Source organism: Amblyomma mixtum, chromosome 6 (genome assembly GCF_055824585.1).
Source record: "Amblyomma mixtum isolate Tamu chromosome 6, ASM5582458v1, whole genome shotgun sequence".
NCBI lineage: Eukaryota > Metazoa > Arthropoda > Arachnida > Ixodida > Ixodidae > Amblyomma > Amblyomma mixtum.
The window spans coordinates 109,917,419-109,939,458 of NC_143017.1; the positions used below are offsets into that span (position 1 = coordinate 109,917,419).

Sequence of the window (22,040 nt, forward strand, 5' to 3'; positions counted from 1 at the left end):
ATTTTCATGACTCCGCGGTTAATCCCCTTTCATCTGTCACTCCTCGCGATGTCACGCTGGCACGTCTGAGGTGATAACCACGATGTCACGAGATTCAGTCGACGCAGATGGCTGGAGGGCGTCCTTTGAAGGGCAGTTAAGAAGAACTTCTTGTTGGGCGAGTTGGTGCATACTGTTGTAGGAACGAATTGCGCACAAAAGACATACACAGGAAAACACGAGGGAGACTGAAAGAGCGCAAACTATCAACTGAGTTGATAGTTTGCGCTCTTTCAGTCTCCCTCGTGTTTTCCTGTGTATGTCTTTTGTGCGCAATTCGTTCCTTTGAAGGGCATTTGCCGCTTCGTCCTTGAATTGTATCCGACTGTAGGTTTGATGCTGTCGCGCGTGTTGCGGCTGCTGTTATACCCCGTTCCTGGAGGGCGAGAACTTTTGTTCCCACGCCCCCGTCGCTCTCAACTTCCATGCACGGCTGCACTGCACGGCTCAGCAGCGAACCCGAGGCCTGAGTACTTATCACCGAGTCTGTATACCTAATTCAGTGATGCGCGAACGCGAGACTGTTCTTCGTATGGGGAAAGCATTCCGCCTATATAGAGACATTTCCAACGTAACGATGAACTTGACATTTTTGCTTCCAGGAATTGAACCTGTTTCTAAATGACTCGCTCTGGAAGGCGGAAGAGATCAGAAGACAAGCAAAGGACTCGGTACGTGAAGCAGGGCGAAAAAAAAAGGAGGGGGGTGCATTGTTATTTGAATGAGCAAAGGGTCAACAAGAGGATTTGTCAACATTTAGCTCATTCGAATAAAAGTAGCTCACAGCCACACGCGATCCACCCCCCCCCCCCCCCCCTTCCAAAAAAAATTTTGAAAAGAAGGATGATTTGTGAACCCTTGGCTTATGCCACGACAGGAATACTTGCCACACTTGCTAAACAAAGACAAGTCCTCTTTTCCGACCAATGGTCACCGGGTTGAAGCTCCTTTGTCCTTGTTAAAATTCGTCCTACGCTTAAGTAGTTGTTTAATTTGAATCACTTAATACGATATGTTTCACTCTCTGTGCACTTTGAGCCTTCTGCTCGGTTGTCGCGTGTCTTGATGGCCGAAAGAGTTTTTTCGCTCTGGAGTCAGGCTGATGCTCCATTTCGTTTGCTGCTACAGTGAAACCTATAAGGCAGTTATAGAAATAGTTGAGAGACGCCGGAAAGCGCTCTTGCCTGCACATCACGACGACCTTGCGTGGCCCGCTTTGATGGTTTTTATAACACCTCTGTGTATGTTTTCCAGACCGTCAGCAATAGCTGGTAAAAATTCCCATTTGCGGGCGTTCATCCGCTTACCTGGCTGGCGTGGGGGACGTGAATAGGCGCTGCGAATATGTTCCGGAGCTATACTGTGGCGCGACAAGCAACGGATGGTAATCGGTGCGCGAAGTCGTATATAAACGGGCAGACTGCCACTGAGAAACGTCTGACGCCACTTGAAATCACGGACGAACGGAGTATCATCGGAGTAATAGTATGGTCGGAAGGTACATAAGGCACTGCCCTATTAGCCTCTCCCAAAATGTCTCGCATCAAATTATGACGTGCAGATTAAGTCTGCGAAACTAAAATATACACCGGCAGACTCAGCATTCGCAGTGCACCTAGTCTTCGGGCCTCCGCCCAGTTATCTCCAGAACTGCATATATAACTGCGCCCGCGGGATGTTCCAGCTCAGGAACAACGTGGGAGACTGCACTGCGGCTCGGAGGGTGGCTTCCATCGGGTTCCTGGTGGCATGCAGAATAGTCTCTGACAATATGGTAAGAACAAGTACTTTTTTTTATTAGAGCGCAGCTCTTTGGCACCCGTTTCTGCGTTTCGCGGCATCGCCGTCGCCGTTGTCCGTTGTAACCAGCAGTGGACACCATAGCCGCGCTTTAAGCTGCGGAACCAATGGAGCAGGAGCTTGGAAAGCAGAGGGAAGGCGCATAACTGCCCTCTTTGAACAGTGGACACCTCAATCGGGCTTTAAGCTACGTGGCGGTAGTGACAGATTTGCGTTGCCTGCGTTGACGTTGAAAACGTTGCCAGAAACGCGGCGCTGAAGTCATATGCTGTCGGCGTTCATTGTGTACATTGGCGTTGGCGTTGACAACGTTTTACACTCCGATCATTTTAAGGACGGAAGTGCTACAACTAGGGGAGGGGGGGGGGGGGGGGGGGGTTCAGTGGACGCCTGAATCACGCTTATAGGTACGTGGGGTAAGGAGAGAGAGATGTGGGCTGCATGCTTTAGCGCTGACAACTCTGAGCGAACTCTCGCGGTCAACCATTAACTGCCTCCGGCCAGTGTGGCAGGGTAGGTGTGGTCTGTAATGTAGATATAAAGACAAACAGGAATTTCGTACCACTTAGGCGGGAGAACAACCCGTTCCTCTAGATCGTAACGCCTTCCACGGCTGGGACAGCCTCGCGGCCGTACTTGAGCAGACCTCGTCTTTGAGAACCAGGCATTGGTGCAGCAAGTCGAGCATATATCCATTTATTTCTCCGGCCACAAAGCTTCCTTCATGACAATCCAGAACTGTTAGTGGAGTGTTTCTTGAAGAAGGAATATGTGTGGAAAATAACAAGTTGTCTGTAATTGTACATACATGTCTTGCTCGAATTCTTTGCCTCAATATATCGAAAAGCTGAAACAGCTGATGAGCTGCGCTCAAATTTCGCATTCGGAAATAGCGTAATCGTCGGCAATTTTTTCAGCCAGAAATAACCACGACTTGCCCCTGAGCATTGCCCCGGATTTCCTAAACTGACTGTGATGAACGTAGCTTAAAATGAGACGAATTTACTCACTTTTCTTTACGTCTAAATGAGTAAGATAATGAACGTGAGAGGTACACTCTGCGTTACTGCTTCCGCGTAGAAGCTGTTCTGAACGCATTGCGCGGATGCTAGCGAATTCCCAAGCATTCAAGTGAGGCCCACAGTTGCTGCTGGCGATCATACACTGATCTCGTATCAGTCACAAGCAAATTCGATTCGCGTTCCAGCTTCAGCGAAAACGTCATCCCTTAATACATTTCTTGCCAGGCATCTTACGGTATGCAGGGTGAACCAAAAAGGGTGTACTGGGCGCTTTCGCTTCCGTCACACTGATAGCCGTTCGGGCGGAAAGTTTCGCAAAGTTCGTTTCAGATTGGGCATCATGTCTAACCACTGGTTCGCCGCGGCTCCCGGGCGATGTTCGCCTGCGCTTGCAGGGAACAGGAGCTAAAAGCATTCCATGCTTTATAACGGCCATGCACCGTCCTATAGCCTTCGTGGAGTGCGAGCGACCAGATAAAGCCCGCATGCAGTCTTTGCAACTAAATCTTACTTTGCACATATTTTTAGCCATGTGGCCTGGAGGAAAGAAAGCTAAATTTGTGGGGGAGTTCTGAAGTTTCGTTTTCGTTCGGCGGGCATCCGCAGCGGCAGCGCATTGACTACACACTACATGCATACCGTACATGTATACTATATGCCGCCGCGCGCTGCAGAACGGCCTGTGGCTGTCGCTGGTGTGCTGCCTGCTCAGCATGTGTGCGGCCATTCCGGTGACGCTGATGATCTCCCGGTACTTTCTGCGCATGCGCCACTACCTGGTGGACGGCCAGCCAGCCGACGAAGAGTGCGTCCCTCTTCCTTCCGAGGCCCGAGCTTTCTTCTTCGGCCATCAAATTTGTGACACCTTCCGCGCTGCTCCGCTTAAAGGGACACTAAAGTGGAATACTAAGTCAAGCTAATCTGATAGGGTAGCGTCGCGTGATAGCAAATATGTAATTGTTACCTGAGACAGAGCACTGATAAGCAAGAAAATTGCGGAAAAGCACGTAAAAGCGGAGTACATGTGACGCCATCACTTGAGGGTTCCTGCAACTGCGCCTCGCCACGATTGGTTCTTCGCTTTCTCGTACAACGCTATTTCTGCGGCAATGGGCAGGTACCTTCGGAGAACCGCCTACGTCTAATTGTCAGTGCGCTTGTAATTATTGTTAAGCGCGTGTGGTAGGAAAGTTGATATGCAGATGAGTAAGCACGTCCCAAGACGCTACCTCCCAGGGAATTTTGACGCGTGTTCTGCGTCCTACGAAAATAGTACTTCGCCTCAGTGATTTATGGCATTGTACCCAGGCTTTTCTTTCGGAAAGAACTCTAACCCGAAGAAGGAGGTACAAGGTGAAAGGTCACGATAAAACATTACCGTTCTACACCGACTCAGAAACAGCTGCGTTTCACCATCAGTCCGCTAATTCAAAGGAAGAACGTTTTATTAATTGTCTAGCCACTAACATGCACAACGCGAACGATACCAGCATGGCCACGAAAAAGAGAAACCAACGATAAGCCCCCATAGAAGTGACCAGGGTACCGAGGAACAAACTCAAACGAATACGCGTCCGCCGCAGTGCAAGCAGCGACTAAATTATTCCCGTTTGCAGCTCCAGGAGAAGGAAATATTCTTCCCGCCTGCGACGAACAGACAAACATGGCGTACGCTTCCTCTACTTCCTTGTATTATTATAAATAAGCTCAGGTTCTTTTCTAAACGACAAGCACAGAACGAAATTTACTCGGACGGGGTATATCTATAACAGCAGTCACAAGTTCGGGATTTGTCGAGTTTGTTTTCGTATATTACTTGTGAGGAATGGGTGAAACATGGGCTAATGCAAACGAACGGATGCCAACTTTCTTTCCTGTCACCTTCTTTTATTCCCCAATTTTAGAGCGCAGCTCTTTGGCGTCCGTTCCTGGGTTTCGCGTCGTCGTCGGCGTCGTCGTCGGCGTCGGCGTCGGCCTCGTAACCAGCTCCGCCCCCAATGTCACGCTTTTCAATTGGTCGAAATGCTCGTGACGTCACAGTGCGCGAATTTCAAATGGGGCCAATTGTACTTTGGCTAGTAACCATGCAACCAATCAAAGGGATCGCATAGTGATGCTGCAACTAAGTTGGACTGAGTTTAGTTAATTGCTTAATTAATCAATTAGCCTAATTAATATAAAGGAGAATGAAGAGGTCAGAACAAAAGAAAAGAAAGACGCGCGCCGCAGCGACAATAGCGTCCGCGGAAGGAGACGCTGCCGAAAAAAACATAAGTACGAAGCCGCGCTCCCTCCACCACCACGCACTTCCCCACTCAGTAAGACGTTGCTCGTTTCATATACGTTGTGTCGAACATCCTAGACAGTTCCAACAATTGACAGGTTAATGACAGAACACGATGGATAGAAATACAATAATATAAATATGAAATAGCCTAATTAACCTTTCTAGTTAGACCGCATAAATCAATAAAACCGAGAACGAAATTGGTCGAGTTGGGGAATCGAACCAGGGTCTCCGGAGTGCGATACGAGCACGTTAGCCACTCCGTAATGCCAGCTGAATGGTTTGGAATGAATAAAGGCGCGTCTAGCTAATACGGCGTCTTCGTTCACTCCCATCTTCCCCCTTTCCCTTACGGCGAGGTGGAGGTGTCCACCCAGATATGCGAGAGAGATACATTTCCTCTCCTCAAAAAATAAATTTACCGTCCAGCAAGGCGTACAGCCGAATTGGCGATGGCGTTCTGTGGACTCCCTGGCAGCGTTGCAAGACGTTGTCGCGTTCCACTCTTACAGGCGAAGCTTAACCACACATCAGTAACACACGCAGACAGCCAATGGACGCGTCATTCGCTGGCAGCACTTGATTCATCATTCACAACCACATTCTTAACGTACGCTCCCTTGCCGCACATGCCAAGGACGTACACCACGATCCCATTCTGCGCCATTCCTCTGTACTTTGCTTTGCTGAAACCTGGATGGATCCCGAAGAGCCTCACGAAATCATAGATTTCCTATACTGCTGTGGTGCTCGCAGAGACCACAACAGAGCGGCGGGAGTCGCTATCTACTTGCGCACAGGTCTCTCTGCAATACCAGTCGAAATGTTTGGCACGTCACATGAAGTTGGCGAACTGTGCGCCGCAAAGTTGCCCAACGGCTTGCTGGTAGTAGCTGCCTACTTCGCCCCTACCGCACTCACGAAAGACGTCGTGCACTTCCTGCAACTCGCATTAACCGTCCATCGATCCACACCGATGTTAGTAGTGGGGGACTTTAATGTTGACATAAAGACAAACAGCAATTTCCTAACACTTATGCGGGAGAACATCCCGTTCCTCTCGCTCGTAACGCGTCCCACGGCTGTGACAACCTCGCGAGGCACTTGTATAGATCTCGTCTTTGAGAATCAAGCATTGGTGTACCAAGTCGAACATATATCAGTCTATTTCTCCGACCACAAAGCTTCCTTCATGACTGTCAAGAACTGTTAGTGGAGTCTTTGTTAAAGGAATACGTGTGAAAAATAAAAAAAAAATTCTGTGATAGCGCATACATGTGTTGCTCGATTTCTTTGCCTCAATCTATCGAAAAGGTGAAACAGCTTATTTGCTGCGCTCAAATTTCGCATTAGGAAGTAAAGTAATCGTCGGTAATTTTTTTTACTTCCCTGGCACTGAAAGTTCTTGTACCCGCTCGAGGTTACGTTTCTACTCCTGTCCTTGAGTGTAACAACCGCTGACGCGCACGAACGCTGAGCAATCTGGGCTCGGTGCGGAAACGTGTCCAAGAACTGACTTCACACGCTCGCTGTGCGATCACCCTCGCCGAAAACAGCAACGAGAGCACATCCAAAGATGTTCGATACACTAATTCATCGATCGGACATACCACACTGTCGGTGAGTCAGGTTAAACACAAAAGAGAACAATGCAGAAGATTGCGTCCCTGCCTTCCATTGTCGCGGAAAGAGTGTTCAGCTTAAGTTAAGGACAAGGCAGCGAGCTATGGAAAGAAAAATGATAGGTGCATAATCCTTCAATGCAAAAAAACATTGAAGGACTATGATAGGTGTTAACGTTAAGAGATCGGAAGCGGGCGGAGTGGGTGAGGCAACAAATGCGGATTAGTGATATCCTAGTCGAAATCAAGAGAAAGAAATGGGCTTGGGCAGGGCATGTAATGCGAAGGTAAGATAGCCGCTGGTCTTTAAGGGTAACGGAGTGGATACCAAGAGAAGGCAAGCGTAGCGGGGGGCGGCAGAAAGTTAGGTGGGTTGATGAGATTAAGAAATTTGCGGTGATACGGTGGCCGCAACTGGCGAAGGACAGGGTTAATTGGAGAGACATGGGAAAGGCTCTGCCCTGCAGTGGGCGTAGTCAGGATTATTATTATTATTTTGTTATCGAAACCACCAACCTGGTGACGTCCACATGTGGACGGGACACTAAATGATCGATGACAAAATCCACGCTGCCGGAAGACTAGACCTAAACATTGAAAAACATCGAGCATGAGAGCGCTAATGCATGCCACGTATTGCTATCCAGTTGGAGCTTCATGTCACATGACGCAGGCTTAGTGTTCTCGCTCTGGTTGGCCGCAGAGCTGGAGTGCGACGACGTCGTAAAAATGTCGTCGACGTGAAAAAAATTTGCGGGCGATTTGAGTGCGCAAAGATTTAGGGAATTTCATTTGCGATTTTCTCAGGAACGCGGCCAACTTTTCGCTCAGAAGAAATCATTGGAATACCCTATCCACATTTCAATATGTGCTATTTCCCTTTAGTGTGCCTTTAAGTAGTCATTCCGATAAGCAATGTATCTGTGAAACCTCATCATCGTCTTCAAAAGACTCGTAGGGCCCTGGAATAAATTTTGTCAACCGAGAATTATCGCACCGACCACCGATCTCTCTGCAATCGGCGTTATCGTGTTAACCCCGGTTGGCATGTATTGCTTATGCTAATTTTAGGAATTATGCTAGTTTGCTTGCAAAATTGCCGTGAAATGATAACTGAGGAGAAAAAGAGAGAGCCATATCACTTTTAGGACTCCGGTGCGGCCCGCTGTATAGATGCTATACTACGCAAAGGTGCGACACTCTGTGCTTACTGCATCGCTCCAGTACCGACATCGCCTTTTCTCGCTATTTCGTGGGTGAGTAAGCCAAGCATTACTAACTATTTGCTGATTATTCTTTTTTACTTCCGCCCTTTCAGAGTTCGAGGTGAGCAAGAAGCCAGGTGTGTACAACACCGTCCTTCTGAGTGCGCGTTTTTTCTTCACTCTCGAGCATTTATTCTGTGCCACTTTCTTTAATTCATCTTTAGAATCAAGCAGGAGAAACATCTGAAGTGAGTACAACTTACGCTACAAGTATTTAGAACCTGACGCATTTAAGAAGAAAGGGAGAGGGGGTGACAGCCCACCTCCTCCCTAGGGTGCGTTCAGGTTTACTAAACATAGAAAGCATAGTTGAAGGGTTACAAGTAGTCTAGACAACGCCGAAAAACGTCGATATCGCAGTTATTTTCCTCTGAAACAAGGTGTGCCAGCTGTTCCCGCAAAAAAAAAAAAAGAAACAAATTGAAAGCGCCTCTACGATTGTGCTTTTGCATAAATGTTTGACAAGCTCAGGTGTTAGCGCTTTAGCAATCTTGGCTTTTGCTATTTGTGATGCAATCAAGGTTACCGATATAGAGAAATGTAATATCGAGAGTATCCAGCATGCTCTAATGAATGGAGGTAGCCTATAAGGGGTCAAGAGGGAATTAGGTGTGGGCAAAAATCATATGTAGGCGCTAAGAGGCAAGGAGAGCAACGTCAGTAGCATTATAGGTACGATGTGAAGGTGCAGGCGAAGAGTTCTACATAAATCTAAACAGCAGCCAATGTAATAAGTACGGTAATGAGAGAGACAGCAGTGCACAGCAACTGGACATCCCGCTCGCAACAAGACATGAAATAAAACAGGTCTTAGGAGCAGTGCAAAGGGGGAAAGCAGCTGAGAGGATCAGGTGACAGCAGATCTATTGAAGGACGGTGGGTAGACTGTGCTAGAACACTAGTCACCATGTACAGGCGCCCAAATCTTGTAGCTGGCGTGCGCGAGCGGCGACTTTTCTGTTCGTCAGCGCCGTATGACGGAGCGAAGTTGGAAATAGGATGAGGCTAAGCGCATGCTCACAAAGCACGCTCAGCTGGGGCCGTCGTCTGCTAAGCTGTTCCTTCTTAAGGACGTCACCCCTTATTATCGCGTTTCGATGAGCAGGCAGCGTGAGTAGGCCAATGGTTTTGCTCGCATTTTACGCTGCGAAGAACAGCGTTGTAGCAACCAAGCGACGAAATAAAACTGAAAGATATGCCGAACACGCCCAATCATGCGATAAGCCGGAGAACATGGGTCGTTATCATTATGAATGGAGAACATGGGTCATTATCGTTATGAAAGGGTTATCACTAGCTCAGGCAACAATCTGCAAATCTTCTTCTTTTGTTTTCCTGATGAGGTAGCGAGGAGCATCTTCGATCCGGCTTTCGTCCCAGTAGACACGTATGATTCTGCCCACTGAAGTCCCAGCCACTCCAGTTGCTTTAGCATCTCCTTCTGCGATGAGCCACCCAAGGACATCCCTATAATTCGGAGTCTTGTCGCTTGACATACACGGAGTGGAATCTTGATAACTGTTCCGAACTGCTGCGAGCACGGCTGCAGAGCAGCTTCACTTCAGTTTCACAGCGGCCTTTTAGTTTCGTCGCCACGCTGAAGCATAAAGCACGCAGAGCGTTGATAAGCGCCCTTCGTGCAGATGAAAAAAAGCTTTCGCGTCAGCAAGTAACACATGAACGATCCATGTTCTATTTATTTATTTATTTATTTAGTAAGGAACCCACAGCGCCGTGGCATTACAGTGGGGGGGGGGGGGGGGGGGGGGGGGCAATGTACAACAAAGAAGCACACATGACACCTCCGCTCGCAGGCAGAGTTACAAGCATAAAACTTTCACCATGTACATCTCACTTCAAAAGAACACATCACAATCGCATCACATCATTAAAGAACGAAAGAACGCATCATTTGATGTCACACTCACAACATCGCTCGGTAGTCTGTTCCATTCTCTAATGGTTTTCGGAAAAAAAGACATTTTAAACAATTCAGTTTTTGCCGCGAATTCGCGGACTTTAAAAACATGGTCAACACGGTTGGATCTATAAAAAGGCTCCTGCACATACCTTTCGCGTTCAATCCGAACAGTTGAATAATAAACAGCATGAAACAGCTTCAGACGCAACTTCTTTCGGCGCGTGTCAAGCAATTCCCAGTTGAGTGCATCCTTCGTACGCGATGCACTGTAACGAGCCCCGCGTGTGCCAGACACGAAACGAGAGGCAATGTTCTGCACCCTCTCCAACTTATCTTTATCTCTAGCAGTAGGCGGGTCCCAGACAGTGCACGCGTAGTCCAGAACCGACCTGACATAAGTCTTGAATAAAATGTCACGACATGACAGTGGAAAAGTGCTTGCATTTCGGCGAAGAAATCCCAAGTTTCTGCATGCCTTAGCAGAGATATAATCAACGTGACGGCGCCAGCTCAAATCAGGAGTAAAATAAACGCCTAGATATTTAAATTCGAATACCTGTTCTAACATTGTGTTCCTAATAACATATGAATACACATCAGGGTTTTTCTTTCTTGTAAACTTCATATGGACAGTCTTGGACAAATTCAAATTCATATTCCATTTAACGCACCACTCTGAGATTCTGTTCAAATCTTCTTGGAACATTTCCGCATCTCGATCACTAGTGACAACACTATAAAGAACGCAGTCATCCGCAAATAGCCGCATTTGAGATACTATCCCGTCACCAATGTCATTCACGTAGAGCAGGAACAATAGTGGTCCTAACACGGAGCCCTGGGGAACACCAGACACAACCTGCACTCTTTGAGACTCGGCGCCATTCATAACCACAAACTGCTGCCGTAAACATAGGTAATCTTTTACCCATGATATCACTTGAGGGCTAATATTGTAAAAAGACATTTTTTGAATTAGCAAAGAATGCGTCACGGTATCAAAGGCCTTTCTAAAGTCCAAAAACACGCAGTCCACGCTAAGTCGCCTGTCCAGTGCCTCAGCCAAATCGTGCGCAAATTCAGTCAGCTGCGTAGTACACGATAGGCCCCTTCGAAAACCATGCTGACGAGGATTAAACAATGAATGTGCGTCCATATGTGCTGCTATACTGGTGAACAAAATATGTTCCAGTGTCTTGCACGCAACTGAAGTTAGAGATACCGGTCTATAATTTGATACAGTGTTGCGAGGGCCGGATTTGTAGATTGGCAGAACACTTGCAATTTTCCAGTCATCTGGAAGGCAGGATTCTTCAAGCGATTTTTCAAAAATTATCTTTAAGTAGGGTGCAACCGACTCAGCACACAGTTTGTAGAATTTGTTTGGCAAGTCATCAGGACAACCAGCCTTAGCAATCTTCAGATTCTGCAACAGAGACTGTATACCGTTGATGCTGATCACAACATCATCCATAACACTCACCACTGGCTGGAAACTCGGGGTATTCATATCGGCATGTTCGATTTCAGAGCTGAAAACAGAGCTGAAATATTTATTAAATAACTCAGCTTTTTGTGCATTATCATCAACAAAGGTGTCACCAGAAACAAGAGGTGGTATAGTTACAGAGTCTTTTCCATTTCTCTTTACATGTTTCCAAAATTCCTTTGGATTTTCTTTTAATTTCGTCTCCATTGAAATGCCAAACGAATTCTTTGCAGCTGCCACAGCAACTTTCATTCTTCCGGCAATTTCCTGAAGCTTGAACCAATTCTCACGCGTCGGATTTCCTTTAAATTTAACGTAAACACGTTGCCTTTTGCGCGTAATACTGCGTAGCTCCCGAGTAAACCATGGTTTGCTTTTACTCCTCCTCTTCGTTAATATCCATGCCGGAACAAAGCACTGCCTCAGTTCAAACATCTTATCCTTAAATCTAGACCATAGTTCAACCACTCCAGAGTTATCGGCATGCGTTTCAAAGATCGTTCGGTACTTATTCAACTCTTCGTTTATCTCCCTTACGTTTGCTTTTTCATAGTTATATACTCGCCTATGTGCTGTACCAGCGCTCCTTACATGTTCAACTTTCATTTCACAAAGCACAGCACTGTGATCGCTTATTCCAGGTAGCACCTGAGTGGAATTGACGAATTCAGGTTGATTTGTGAACAACAAATCTAGGATGTGATCCCCACGTGTCGGTTCCAGAACCGTTTGACGCAATGCATAAAGTTCAACCAAGTTGATCAGTTCTTGGCAGGAGCGACTCGTAAAGGGCTGGAAGTGGGGTTGATGAGTCCAGTTAATGCTAGGCAGATTGAAATCACCTCCGATCACCATAAAATCTGTTTGAATTGCGTCAACTGTCCCCGCCGGCTTATCGCATGACTGGGAGTGTTCGGCCTATCTTTCGGTTTTATTTCCTCGCTTGGTTGCTACAACGCTGTTCTTCGGAACGTAAAATGCGAGCAAAACCATTCGTCTACTCACGCTGCCTGCTCGTCGAAACGCGATAATAAGGGGTGACGTCCTTAAGAAGGAACAGCTTAGCAGACGACGGGCCCAGCCGAGCGTGCTTTGTGAGCATGCGCTTAGCCTCATCCTGTTTCCAACTTCGCTCCGTCATATGGCGCTGACGCACAGAAAAGTCGCCGCTCGCGCACGCCAGCTAAAGATTTGGGCGCCTGTACACGAAATGCCTTATGACCTCCAGGGTACCGGTATCTTGGAAGTATGCTAGAATAATCGTAACTAGTAATAGGACGTCAAGGAATTGAAAAATTACGAACCGATCAGCTTACTCTTCGTTGCGTACAAGTTATTTACTAAAATAATCGGTAATAGAGTCAGGACAACCTCAGAATCAATCAACCAAATCATCAGGGAGGCTTTCGTAAAGGATGCTCGACAATAGACCATATTCACACTACCAATCAGGTGATAAAAAAGCGCAGATTATAACCAACGCCTATATACAATGTTCACTGATACGAGAAAGCATTTGACTCAGTCGAAATCTCATCAGTCATGCGGACATTAGGGAAATGGGCTCCAGAAGAGCCGGATGTAAAAATACTGGAAGATATCTATAACGGCTGCACTTCCGCCACACTCCTTCATAAATACAGCAATAAAACTCCAATAATGAAGGGTGTCAGGCAGGGAGTCACGACCTCTCCATTGCTATTCACCGCCTATTTGCAGGAGGCATTCAAAGTCATAGTTTGGGAACAGTTAGTGATAAGGGTTAATGTATAATACATCAATAATCTCATATATGGCATTGCCTCACTTTAAGTAACTCATGGGATGAACTGCAAAGCAGGACGGTAGGTCTAAAAATTAATATGCAGAAAGCTAAAGTTATGTTCAACGGTCTCGAAAGGGAACAGCAGCTTAGGATTGATCGCTAGGCGCTCTAAGTAGTAAGGGAATGCGTCTACTTAGGGCAGGTAGTGACCGCAGATCCGGACCCCGAGGATGAAATAACTAGAAGAATGAGAGCGAGGCGTAGAGCATTTAACAGTTGCTCTGGGATATATCGCGCCTCCGTGCGGGTGATGGCCAGGAGGCGCGATATATCCCAGAGCAACTGTTAAATGCTCTACGCCTCGCTCTCTCTCATTCTTCTAGTTATTTCATCCTCGGGGTCCGGATCTGCGGTCACTACCTGCCCTAAGTAGACGCATTCCCTTACTACTTCCAAAACTGCCATACTAAATTTTGCTCGCGGGAGAGTTCACGTCCCTGCATTTCGCATACTGGACTCCCTCGCCGCGCACCCGCCCCGCCATGTGGAGCTGATATGGGTGCCTGCCCACTCCGGGAATCCCGGAAACGAGGCCGCCAACGCTTTAGCCCGAGCTTCTCTCAACCGGGCACCGGCGGCCTCCGACCTGGGGTTCTCGCGGGAGCGCATGCACTCATTTAGTGAAATGACGCAGGCCTACAAAGCCGAGCGTCGGCTCTACCCCCCACCTCATCCTTCCCTCGACAATTACCATCAGACACTTTGGAGGCGGCTCCAAACACGCACTTTGCCCTCCCCTTATATACGCTCGCGATATCACCCAGTCCACACGAACCCTTCCTGTACCCTCTGCCACCACCCCAAAGCCACCCTCGACCATATTCTTTTCCTCTGCCCGGCGGATCCTCCCCCGCGGGGCCTGGAGCACCTTACCACTTGTTAGGCTTGGGAGACCCTACTGCGCTCCGAGGACCCGGCCAAGCAAGCCATCGCCACCGGCCGGGCTGCCAGCGTCATGAGCCTCCGGGACATGAACGTTTGAGTGCAGTGGGGCCGTGCGGGGGCCCAAGGACCGACGTGTCCAAAACTCCCTTGTTATAAATAAAGTTTTCATCATCATGCTCTGGGATCATGAATGACAGTTCAGCAATATCCCCGAAGAGAAAAGTATAAACAGCTGTATCTTACCGCTATTCATCTACGGGGCAGAAAGGTTGAGGTTAATGAAAAGGGTTCAACTTAGGGACAACGCAGCGAGCTATCAAAAGAAAAATGATTGATGCAATGTTAAGAGAAGGAAGAAAGCAGAGTGGAGTAGGGAACGAACGCAAGTAATGACCCTAATCTAAATGAAGAAGTGGGCTTTTGCAGGGCATGTAATGTGAAGGCAATTGATAATCGATGCTAGTTAAGGATAACGGACTGGATTTCAAGCGAATGCAAGCGTAGCAGGGGGCGGCAGAAAGCTACGTGGCCGGGTGAGATTGAGAAGATTGCGGGGGTAAGGTTGCCGAGGCTTACACAGGACCGGGTTAATTGGAGAGACATAGGAGAGGCTTTTGCCCTGCACTGGACGTAATCAGGCTGGTGATGATGAGAAGCGTACTGAGAGGGCTGCTCGCTGTCGCTGACTTTATCGGTCACGCGGGTTGACGTCGTGGTCACGTGATCAGTCACTTGATGTTACGTGTTGCGTCAGCAATGACGCCGTTAACGCCACAAGTGAGCCGTGTACTAACAACTTTGAGCGTACCCAACAATTCTGGACAAAATTACTTGTGAGCGGGAAACCATTTATCAATGCAATTTTTTTCATATAATGCAAGATTTCACTATAACAATCAATATATCCGCAGATCACCTGACGGCAGTCTTGCATTTTTTTTTCTATTAACGTTTGCTAACGTCAAAAGCGTTTCCCATTGGTTTTATATGCCAGTCTTAACTGTTCGATGCGTTCGATGGAAACATTTTAAAAGAAAGATTTTGCTACATATCACAAGAATGGACATTACCTTCAATATTTCCATAGCAGTATGTTACAATTTTACAATTTTCAAACTTTTTGAGGGAGAAAGCTGGACTTGAGTTAGTCAGCGGTATTTATTTGTTGTGGCGTCCTAAAATGAGCATTTGCCTTTTCCCATCAGGCGAATCAAGGAAGTGAGGTAAGTATGCCCTGTCCGTACACCGGGGCTCTTCATTTATCCACAGGGCGCATGCTCCGTGGCCTCCAATGCTATAAATTCTGTGCTTCCGCCTCGGAGACTTTAAGCTGGTTTCACCAACGAGTCGCAAAACAATTATATCGTTCCACTCTTCAGAGATGTGAGATAGGCAGTTTTTCGCTCTGAACAACAAACAGGCCCAGCGACTCGAGTTATCGGCCGTTTAAATCCATAATGCCGATGCCCTTCGTAGTGCCGAGTGTTTATGTGTGTGCTTTGTTTCGGTGTAATGCTGCTGATATCTGCTATTATTCTCAAGCTCCCGATGGAGCGAGATAATAATTTGGGACGACGGCATCAGCTGAACGATTAGGCAACCCCCAAAGTGTTGGCCCGTTTTATAGAGGCAGTTCTTAAGGCCACGTTTCCCGGTTCTGCGGCGCCGGCGTTGACCTGACGCCGCGCCACGCTGATTGGTCCGCTTGTAGTGACGTCACGCATGAAGTCGCTGCAACGCGCCACGCTGAGTAGTCTGAAACTCTAGCGCCGTGAGTGACAGCACAGCGACGTCATTGATGAGCACACTATCCAGATAATATTCACCACCTTGAATACAGCTGTCGCCATGGGCGTCCGGAAGGGGGGGTCAAGGGAGGGTGGTTGCCACCCCCCCCCCCCCCCCCCCCCCCCTTGGAATTACGGATATTATTTACGCCTTAGTAGAAAACAACTACAAACCTACCGCCTCCCCCATCCCCAGACATCGGGTGCACCCCCCTGGAAAAAGTACTACGGACGCCCTTGGCTGTCGCTGAAACTCGTGTTACACAGCGGCTACTATCATGGAAGTTTTTAGGGCCCGTGCAAGCAGGTCAGCAGCTGGCGTCCTCACTGAATCATGCAGGGAACACCTGCTGCAGCAGAGCCGCGACGCGCGCTGCCTGGTGATGAGCTTCGACACCCTGGATGCGCCGTCCGCGCTGCCGGCCGTCTCGGCGGACAGCGGCAGCTCGCAGCTGGCGCGCATCATCCCTACGTCCGTGGTGAGGCGCGTGGGCGTGGACGACCCCAAGGTGCCCAGGGGAAAGGAGTCACCCTTCCGCCGGGTGGCGAACCTCAAGCCCGCCGGTGCGTTCCGAGGTGCCTTCCCCTCGCTGAACCTAGTTTTCTCAGCCCATGCAGGCGGCCTATACATGATGTAATGAACCGAGACCATACTGACTGCCATGTTGCTGGACTAGGAACACGGCAAAAGACTGTTTTATTTGCAAATACTGCTGTATTTGGGAAAAGACGGTGTAGGAGTGGATACAAAAAGTAAGGCGCCGAAGAACAAGATATACGTTCGTCTAATCTGCTTATTGTCACGTGACCTGGGGAAGCTTGGTGGAAGCCTTGTCTGGTCCACCGTCACAGACCAGCGGGAAATAAGGAAAGAGAGGGAGAGACAAAAAAAAAACGAGATGTAGGCAACAGCCGATTGCTTCATTGGCAAGACGCGAGACAAATACTCAACGGCACAAGGAAACAAATTAACGGTCTTTCTTGAGTTTTACGGCACACAGTGGCTGAGGCTATCATTCACCAAGCTGATATGAGGTGCTGCGTGAAATGCTTAGCAGGAACAACGGAGCACATTCTGGGATGAGTCTCATACGCTTTTAGCGGCTCTATAGATTGATTTCGGTTAAGTCATATAGATTAGCGCGGCATTCGATCGCCTTTCTGTGGCCTTCCCGCCTTCGCATGCGGCCTCACAAAGCTGCTGTTGCCGATCAGTCGAGCGCTTCTCTGCACCGGCGTCGAACTTGCGTAATTATAGATATTCGAAACACTCGCTTGCCGTCTAATGAAGTTCCTTCAACAGAGTGCGATACAACTGTTGTCGAGCAGGTAAATCGGCGGAATGAACGCACTCGACTTTGAAGGTCACCGATGGAGTGATAATAATCACATAAGCATTTCCTTTGTGTGAATGCAGCATATGTGTCCGCACATGCGATAACAACCAGCACCATAAGAGCAGCTTCATCTGTTATCAGTGTGAGCTGGAGGCTGGCGAGTGGTGTGGTAGAAGGGGGAGCGGTTACGACATAAGGAAAGACGAAAGCCGGCTTACTCAACGCGGACACCCAATCCACGCTGTGAGGAAATGAGTGAAGGCTGTAAAAGAGGGAGAACAGATTGGTAGGTGCACACAACACATGGTTTGTAGTGCGTACATGGGCAAGCATATGTGTACGAATATCAGTTACAAACAGTGGGCAAACCGTTGTGGAGTGCTTGAGCGTAGTCTCAAGGGAAAAAAATTCTGTAAGAGTCTATATTTGAACTGGCAAAGCCGTACACTAGTAGAAATCGGTGTACTGTGGAGGCCCAGGACAGTGTGCGCTGAATTCCAATTTTGCGATTTTATGCGTAGCATATTGCAATCACTCAGTTCAGCCCTTGGGCGCGGCCGGGCAGCCACCAAACCACGTGACGTGACGTCACGTGGTTTGGCGACGTCACGTCACGTGGTGACGTGACGTGACGTCACCAAACCACGTAAAAAAGAAAAAAAGGAAAGAACAAAAACAAAAAAAAAACGGCTGAGCATGGTGGTGGTTGCCACCGCCCCGTTTCAAAGGGGGCGCTCCTATCCATCCATCCATACGTCACGGAGGAAAAGCTGGTGCGAAAATAGAGTGCCGCCAAGCAATACCTCGCGCAAAAAGACCGCGCAATATGCAACGCATTCTTGGCTTAACCAAGCTAAGCCTGGGCATTTTTTGTTCTTGCTAAAAATTGGTTCTATTGCGATTTCTGGCTATACTGATATTTTCTTTGCGGCAGCGAAAGATGCATTTATTGCTGAGAAAACAGCATTTGTAACTTTTCCCGTCACTCGATTCAAACTTGCGACGTCTGCACCGAAAAGGACTCCATGATCACCGTTTGGAAGTGAATGGTGGCGTATATAGTAGGCTGGTCTTTGTGACCCGCGGTAAAAAAAAAGAACTGTCGACGCAGGCAGCTTGCTTACGAAATCGGCCGGTGATGGCGACAGCCGTACTTCATTTACTGGCGTTTTATGGTTTGTAATACCTCCGTTTTCAGCTTCTATTTTTCAAACTTGGCGTCTGCCCTACATTGAAAACCTGGTTAAGCAGTAATGACGTTGTAGTGCCCTGGTAAACTCAACTGCATATTCTGTTTTAAAAAAACGCAAACAGTAGATGTCTATCGACTGGTGAGATGCTCTACGCAATCATCCTGAGCCACCTTGAAAAAAGAACTGTCCAAATCTCCTTGCAGTACCCTTGTTCTACGCATAGAAAACGAGGCTGTTCCTTACGATATATTTATGCATCTTGGTCTCCATCCTGTTGTAAAGACGTGAAAGGCAGTTAGGCACGCTGATATAAACGTGCGTTTTGTCATAGAAAACATAATTGAAAGCTCAATGTTTATTCGAGATGCTCTACGCAATCATCCTGAGCCACATGAATAGATTGATGGTCTCGATAAATTTGCTGCTTTGATGAAGTTTTAATTGTGTGGTTCGGCCCCGGGCTGGCTGGGGGTTCTAGCATTATTTTGTGAGCTCTGCTGCGTTAAAGACCGGAAACAAAGAAATATTTAGCGATAGTTGAGGTGGAGTCATGCCGCCTATACTTTCTATGTGGCGATGTGGTTTTGGTTCGAATCCGGCTCAGATAGCTCGGAAAGTTTGTTTTTTTCTCGTATCAATACTATCTAGAGAGCTCTCGGCTGCGGTTTCCGTTTTGCTGAATTAGAAGCAACATCACTGTTTTTGGGCGCGTTACAGTTCCGCGCGCGGCAGTGAAGCCCCTACGCAGCGCACTGCAGATGTCCGGCTTTATGAGCCCCGAAGATGCCAATGCCACGCCGGCAGACGATGACTCCGCTTCTCGTGGCCACGACCTGCACCTATAAGGTACACTGTGCGATTCAACACCTGTTGCTACACTTGCTACAGCCCACGGAAAGATTGCGCTGCGGCGTCGTTCGGAGATGGGCGACAACATAACCGCGACACACACGTCGAGTGTGGTTACAGCACTGTGTCAACAATATTGCATCATCATTGACACGGTGTATATTTAAAGCACTTCCTTTTAGTGCAAAGACCAATTTTTATGCCGCCGCGGTGGCTCAGTGGCTATGGTGCTCGGCTGCTGGCCCGAAAGACGCGGGTTCGATCCCGGCTGCGGCGGCTAGAATTTCTTTGGAGGAGAAATTCTAGAGGCCCGTGTACTGTGCGATGTCAGTGCACGTTAAAGAACCCCAGGTGGTCGAAATTTCCGGAGCCCTCCACTACAGCGTCTCTCATAGCCTTAGTCGCTTTGGGACGTTAAACCCCATAAACCAAACCAATTTTTATGCGACAGCGTGAAAGGCCCCGTCACCAAGAAGATCTAGCGTTGAGCGAAAAATTACGAGCATGACTGTGGCAGGTTGTGCCCGGAGAGCAACCTAGGAGAGAGGTAGGCCACCTAGGTCACGCGATCTTGCGGCGTCATCACAACCTTGGCCGCACAAGCCCCCCCCCCCCCCCCCCCCCATCCCCCCGCTGGGAGCATCTGCCATCGCAGGGTAGTAGCGCATCGCTTAACCGTTTCACTACTGCGCCAGAACTCCCAGGGATATATGAATCTAAAGTAGAGAATGACATTTCGCATACATGGGACTATCGTGACATACCCTTCAGGCTAAGCTTAAGTACCCTCTCCGATTTTACCCGATTCTTGCACCCCGAACAGATTACCTAAAAATCGGGTTTAACTCGATTCCTATCTGAAAAAAGCCTTTCTAAACAACCTTATTTTGCTGTGCATAGAGCCGAAGATGCCACATGAAATTCAGCAAACGTCTTGGGCTTATTCCAGAGATTCGTTTTTAGTCCACTGGTCTTTTTAAATTTATTCTTGTATTTTTAAATTTCTTAATTAAATGCTTAATTTGAGGCCAAGTTCGAACAGTACGTTCCTGAAAGCGAGAATCCAAAACAAGGGTGCTGACCAGGATTCTTATTGGCATCACTGTGCCAAGTACTATCCACGCTACAGACTTCCTGCTCAAAAGTTCGTCAACGTTCATTCACCGCTGTGACGTTGAATGAACGTTGGTGCAGTGTACAAAGAAAGGTTGGCATATGTCTAGCACGGACGCAGAAGCATTGCGCAAGAGATGACAATGTAGTACGCGGCGGAATAATTGTACTAGATGAGAAAAAAAAAGGAAATGTCTGCTTTGGTAAAAGTTTAGCAGTGCAGTCCGGTAGTTTGAACCTTACTGGAGATGAAACTTGCTGGAGCTTGTAATGTACGCGGTGAAGCAGTTTTTATAAATTAGGAAAGAAATATGTATTTTGCTAAAGGTTTTGTAGTACAACCTGTCAGTTCGATGCAGTGTTTGCAAAATAATGTGCAAGAAGTAGACATTTTTTGTACCGCGCAAGAACAAGCACTTATTAAATTGTCTTTTTTTTTTCAGAAAGTCCCGAAATATGGAGCCTCTAGCTGAATGACTCGAATAGCCCGTTTTTTACCCCTTGAATACCGGAAAAATCAAACCCGGAAACGAAGGGCCTTATATATGCCTAATATGTCTAATATGTCTGATATCTGATATGGCTGTTGTTAACGGCCGGCTACACATCTAAAATTTGAGTATTAGAAATTAGCTAAATGGCTAACTAGTTGACATAGTTCAAGTGATGTATGATGTCCGCCAACACTGCTAGTACTATGCCGAAGAAGCCACCTTTATACCTTAAAATGGCTAATTTTGATCAATACTTAGTGGCGGGCTTCCCTGAAACACCTGGTAGGCTGTGCGTTGTTCTGATTTTCAGTCTGGTACCTGCGTTATTTAGCGTACGCTTGGTCTGCTGAATTTGGAGGTGTTTCGATAAAGCCTTTGTTAATAATTGTTTATGCCGTACGTTTTATATTTGTTTGTATGTTTGTCTATAATTAGTTAATTCTACTGTAATTGTGGGTAAGGTGAACCATGCAGGTCCGAAGGCAGGGAGATGATTTATCTTGATGTGTTTAGCAGAATTTTTTCGATTACAATTTCTAGAGAGTTCTACAGAATGACTCCAAAGAGGACAGATTATGTGTTTGATTTTGGCTGCGCGGGCAACCATACATTGTGCGGTGTCTGAGCGGCGCCTGTGTGAAGTTCTTTGTTGCTCATCGTAATAGCGAGTCTTCTCACACAATACACTCATCAGGAAGCAAAGGGCACCAATCCACAAGCTCACACGGAACTCGCCAAATGTTCGCATTTCGTCATGTTTGTAGTGCCTGCAATACATTGAACATTTCCTAATTCTTATCTCTCGCGGCGTCCCTGACAGGAGCCAGGTTCCTGGATATCAAGCCGGCCGGAGAGAGCGTGGACAACCTGAACACATAACTGCCTGATGTCCTCACGTGCTGCTGTGCTTGGCATGGGAGACCTTGCACGTTGTACAGTTTAAGTACAGTTTTCCAATACACAGCCTACGTGATATGTAATTTAGTCCTAGCATTTCGAAAAGCAGAGCATTATACTCTGCTGCAGACTTGCGCTCCGTTAATAAATGTGCCTACGCGGAAGAAATCAGATCCAGAGTCATATTCAGTGCGACACAAATAACAGAACAGCGC

The 22,040-nt window shown here is 47.6% G+C and overlaps 1 protein-coding gene across 1 annotated transcript in view; it reads left to right on the plus strand.

The window, feature by feature from the left end:
• LOC149340016 (uncharacterized) overlaps nucleotides 1-21,894 on the plus strand; it is a 54,438-nt gene extending 32,544 nt beyond the window's left edge. The window contains exons 14-22 of the mRNA XM_089550622.1: nucleotides 642-710; nucleotides 1,724-1,813; nucleotides 3,536-3,666; nucleotides 8,089-8,112; nucleotides 8,200-8,223; nucleotides 15,361-15,378; nucleotides 16,283-16,506; nucleotides 19,190-19,318; nucleotides 21,749-21,894. Of these exons, the coding sequence (XP_089406748.1) occupies nucleotides 642-710; nucleotides 1,724-1,813; nucleotides 3,536-3,666; nucleotides 8,089-8,112; nucleotides 8,200-8,223; nucleotides 15,361-15,378; nucleotides 16,283-16,506; nucleotides 19,190-19,317 (708 nt within the window). The 3' untranslated portion in view covers nucleotide 19,318; nucleotides 21,749-21,894. The remainder of the gene's footprint in view (nucleotides 1-641; nucleotides 711-1,723; nucleotides 1,814-3,535; nucleotides 3,667-8,088; nucleotides 8,113-8,199; nucleotides 8,224-15,360; nucleotides 15,379-16,282; nucleotides 16,507-19,189; nucleotides 19,319-21,748) is intronic.
• The last annotated feature ends 146 nt before the right edge of the window (nucleotides 21,895-22,040 follow it).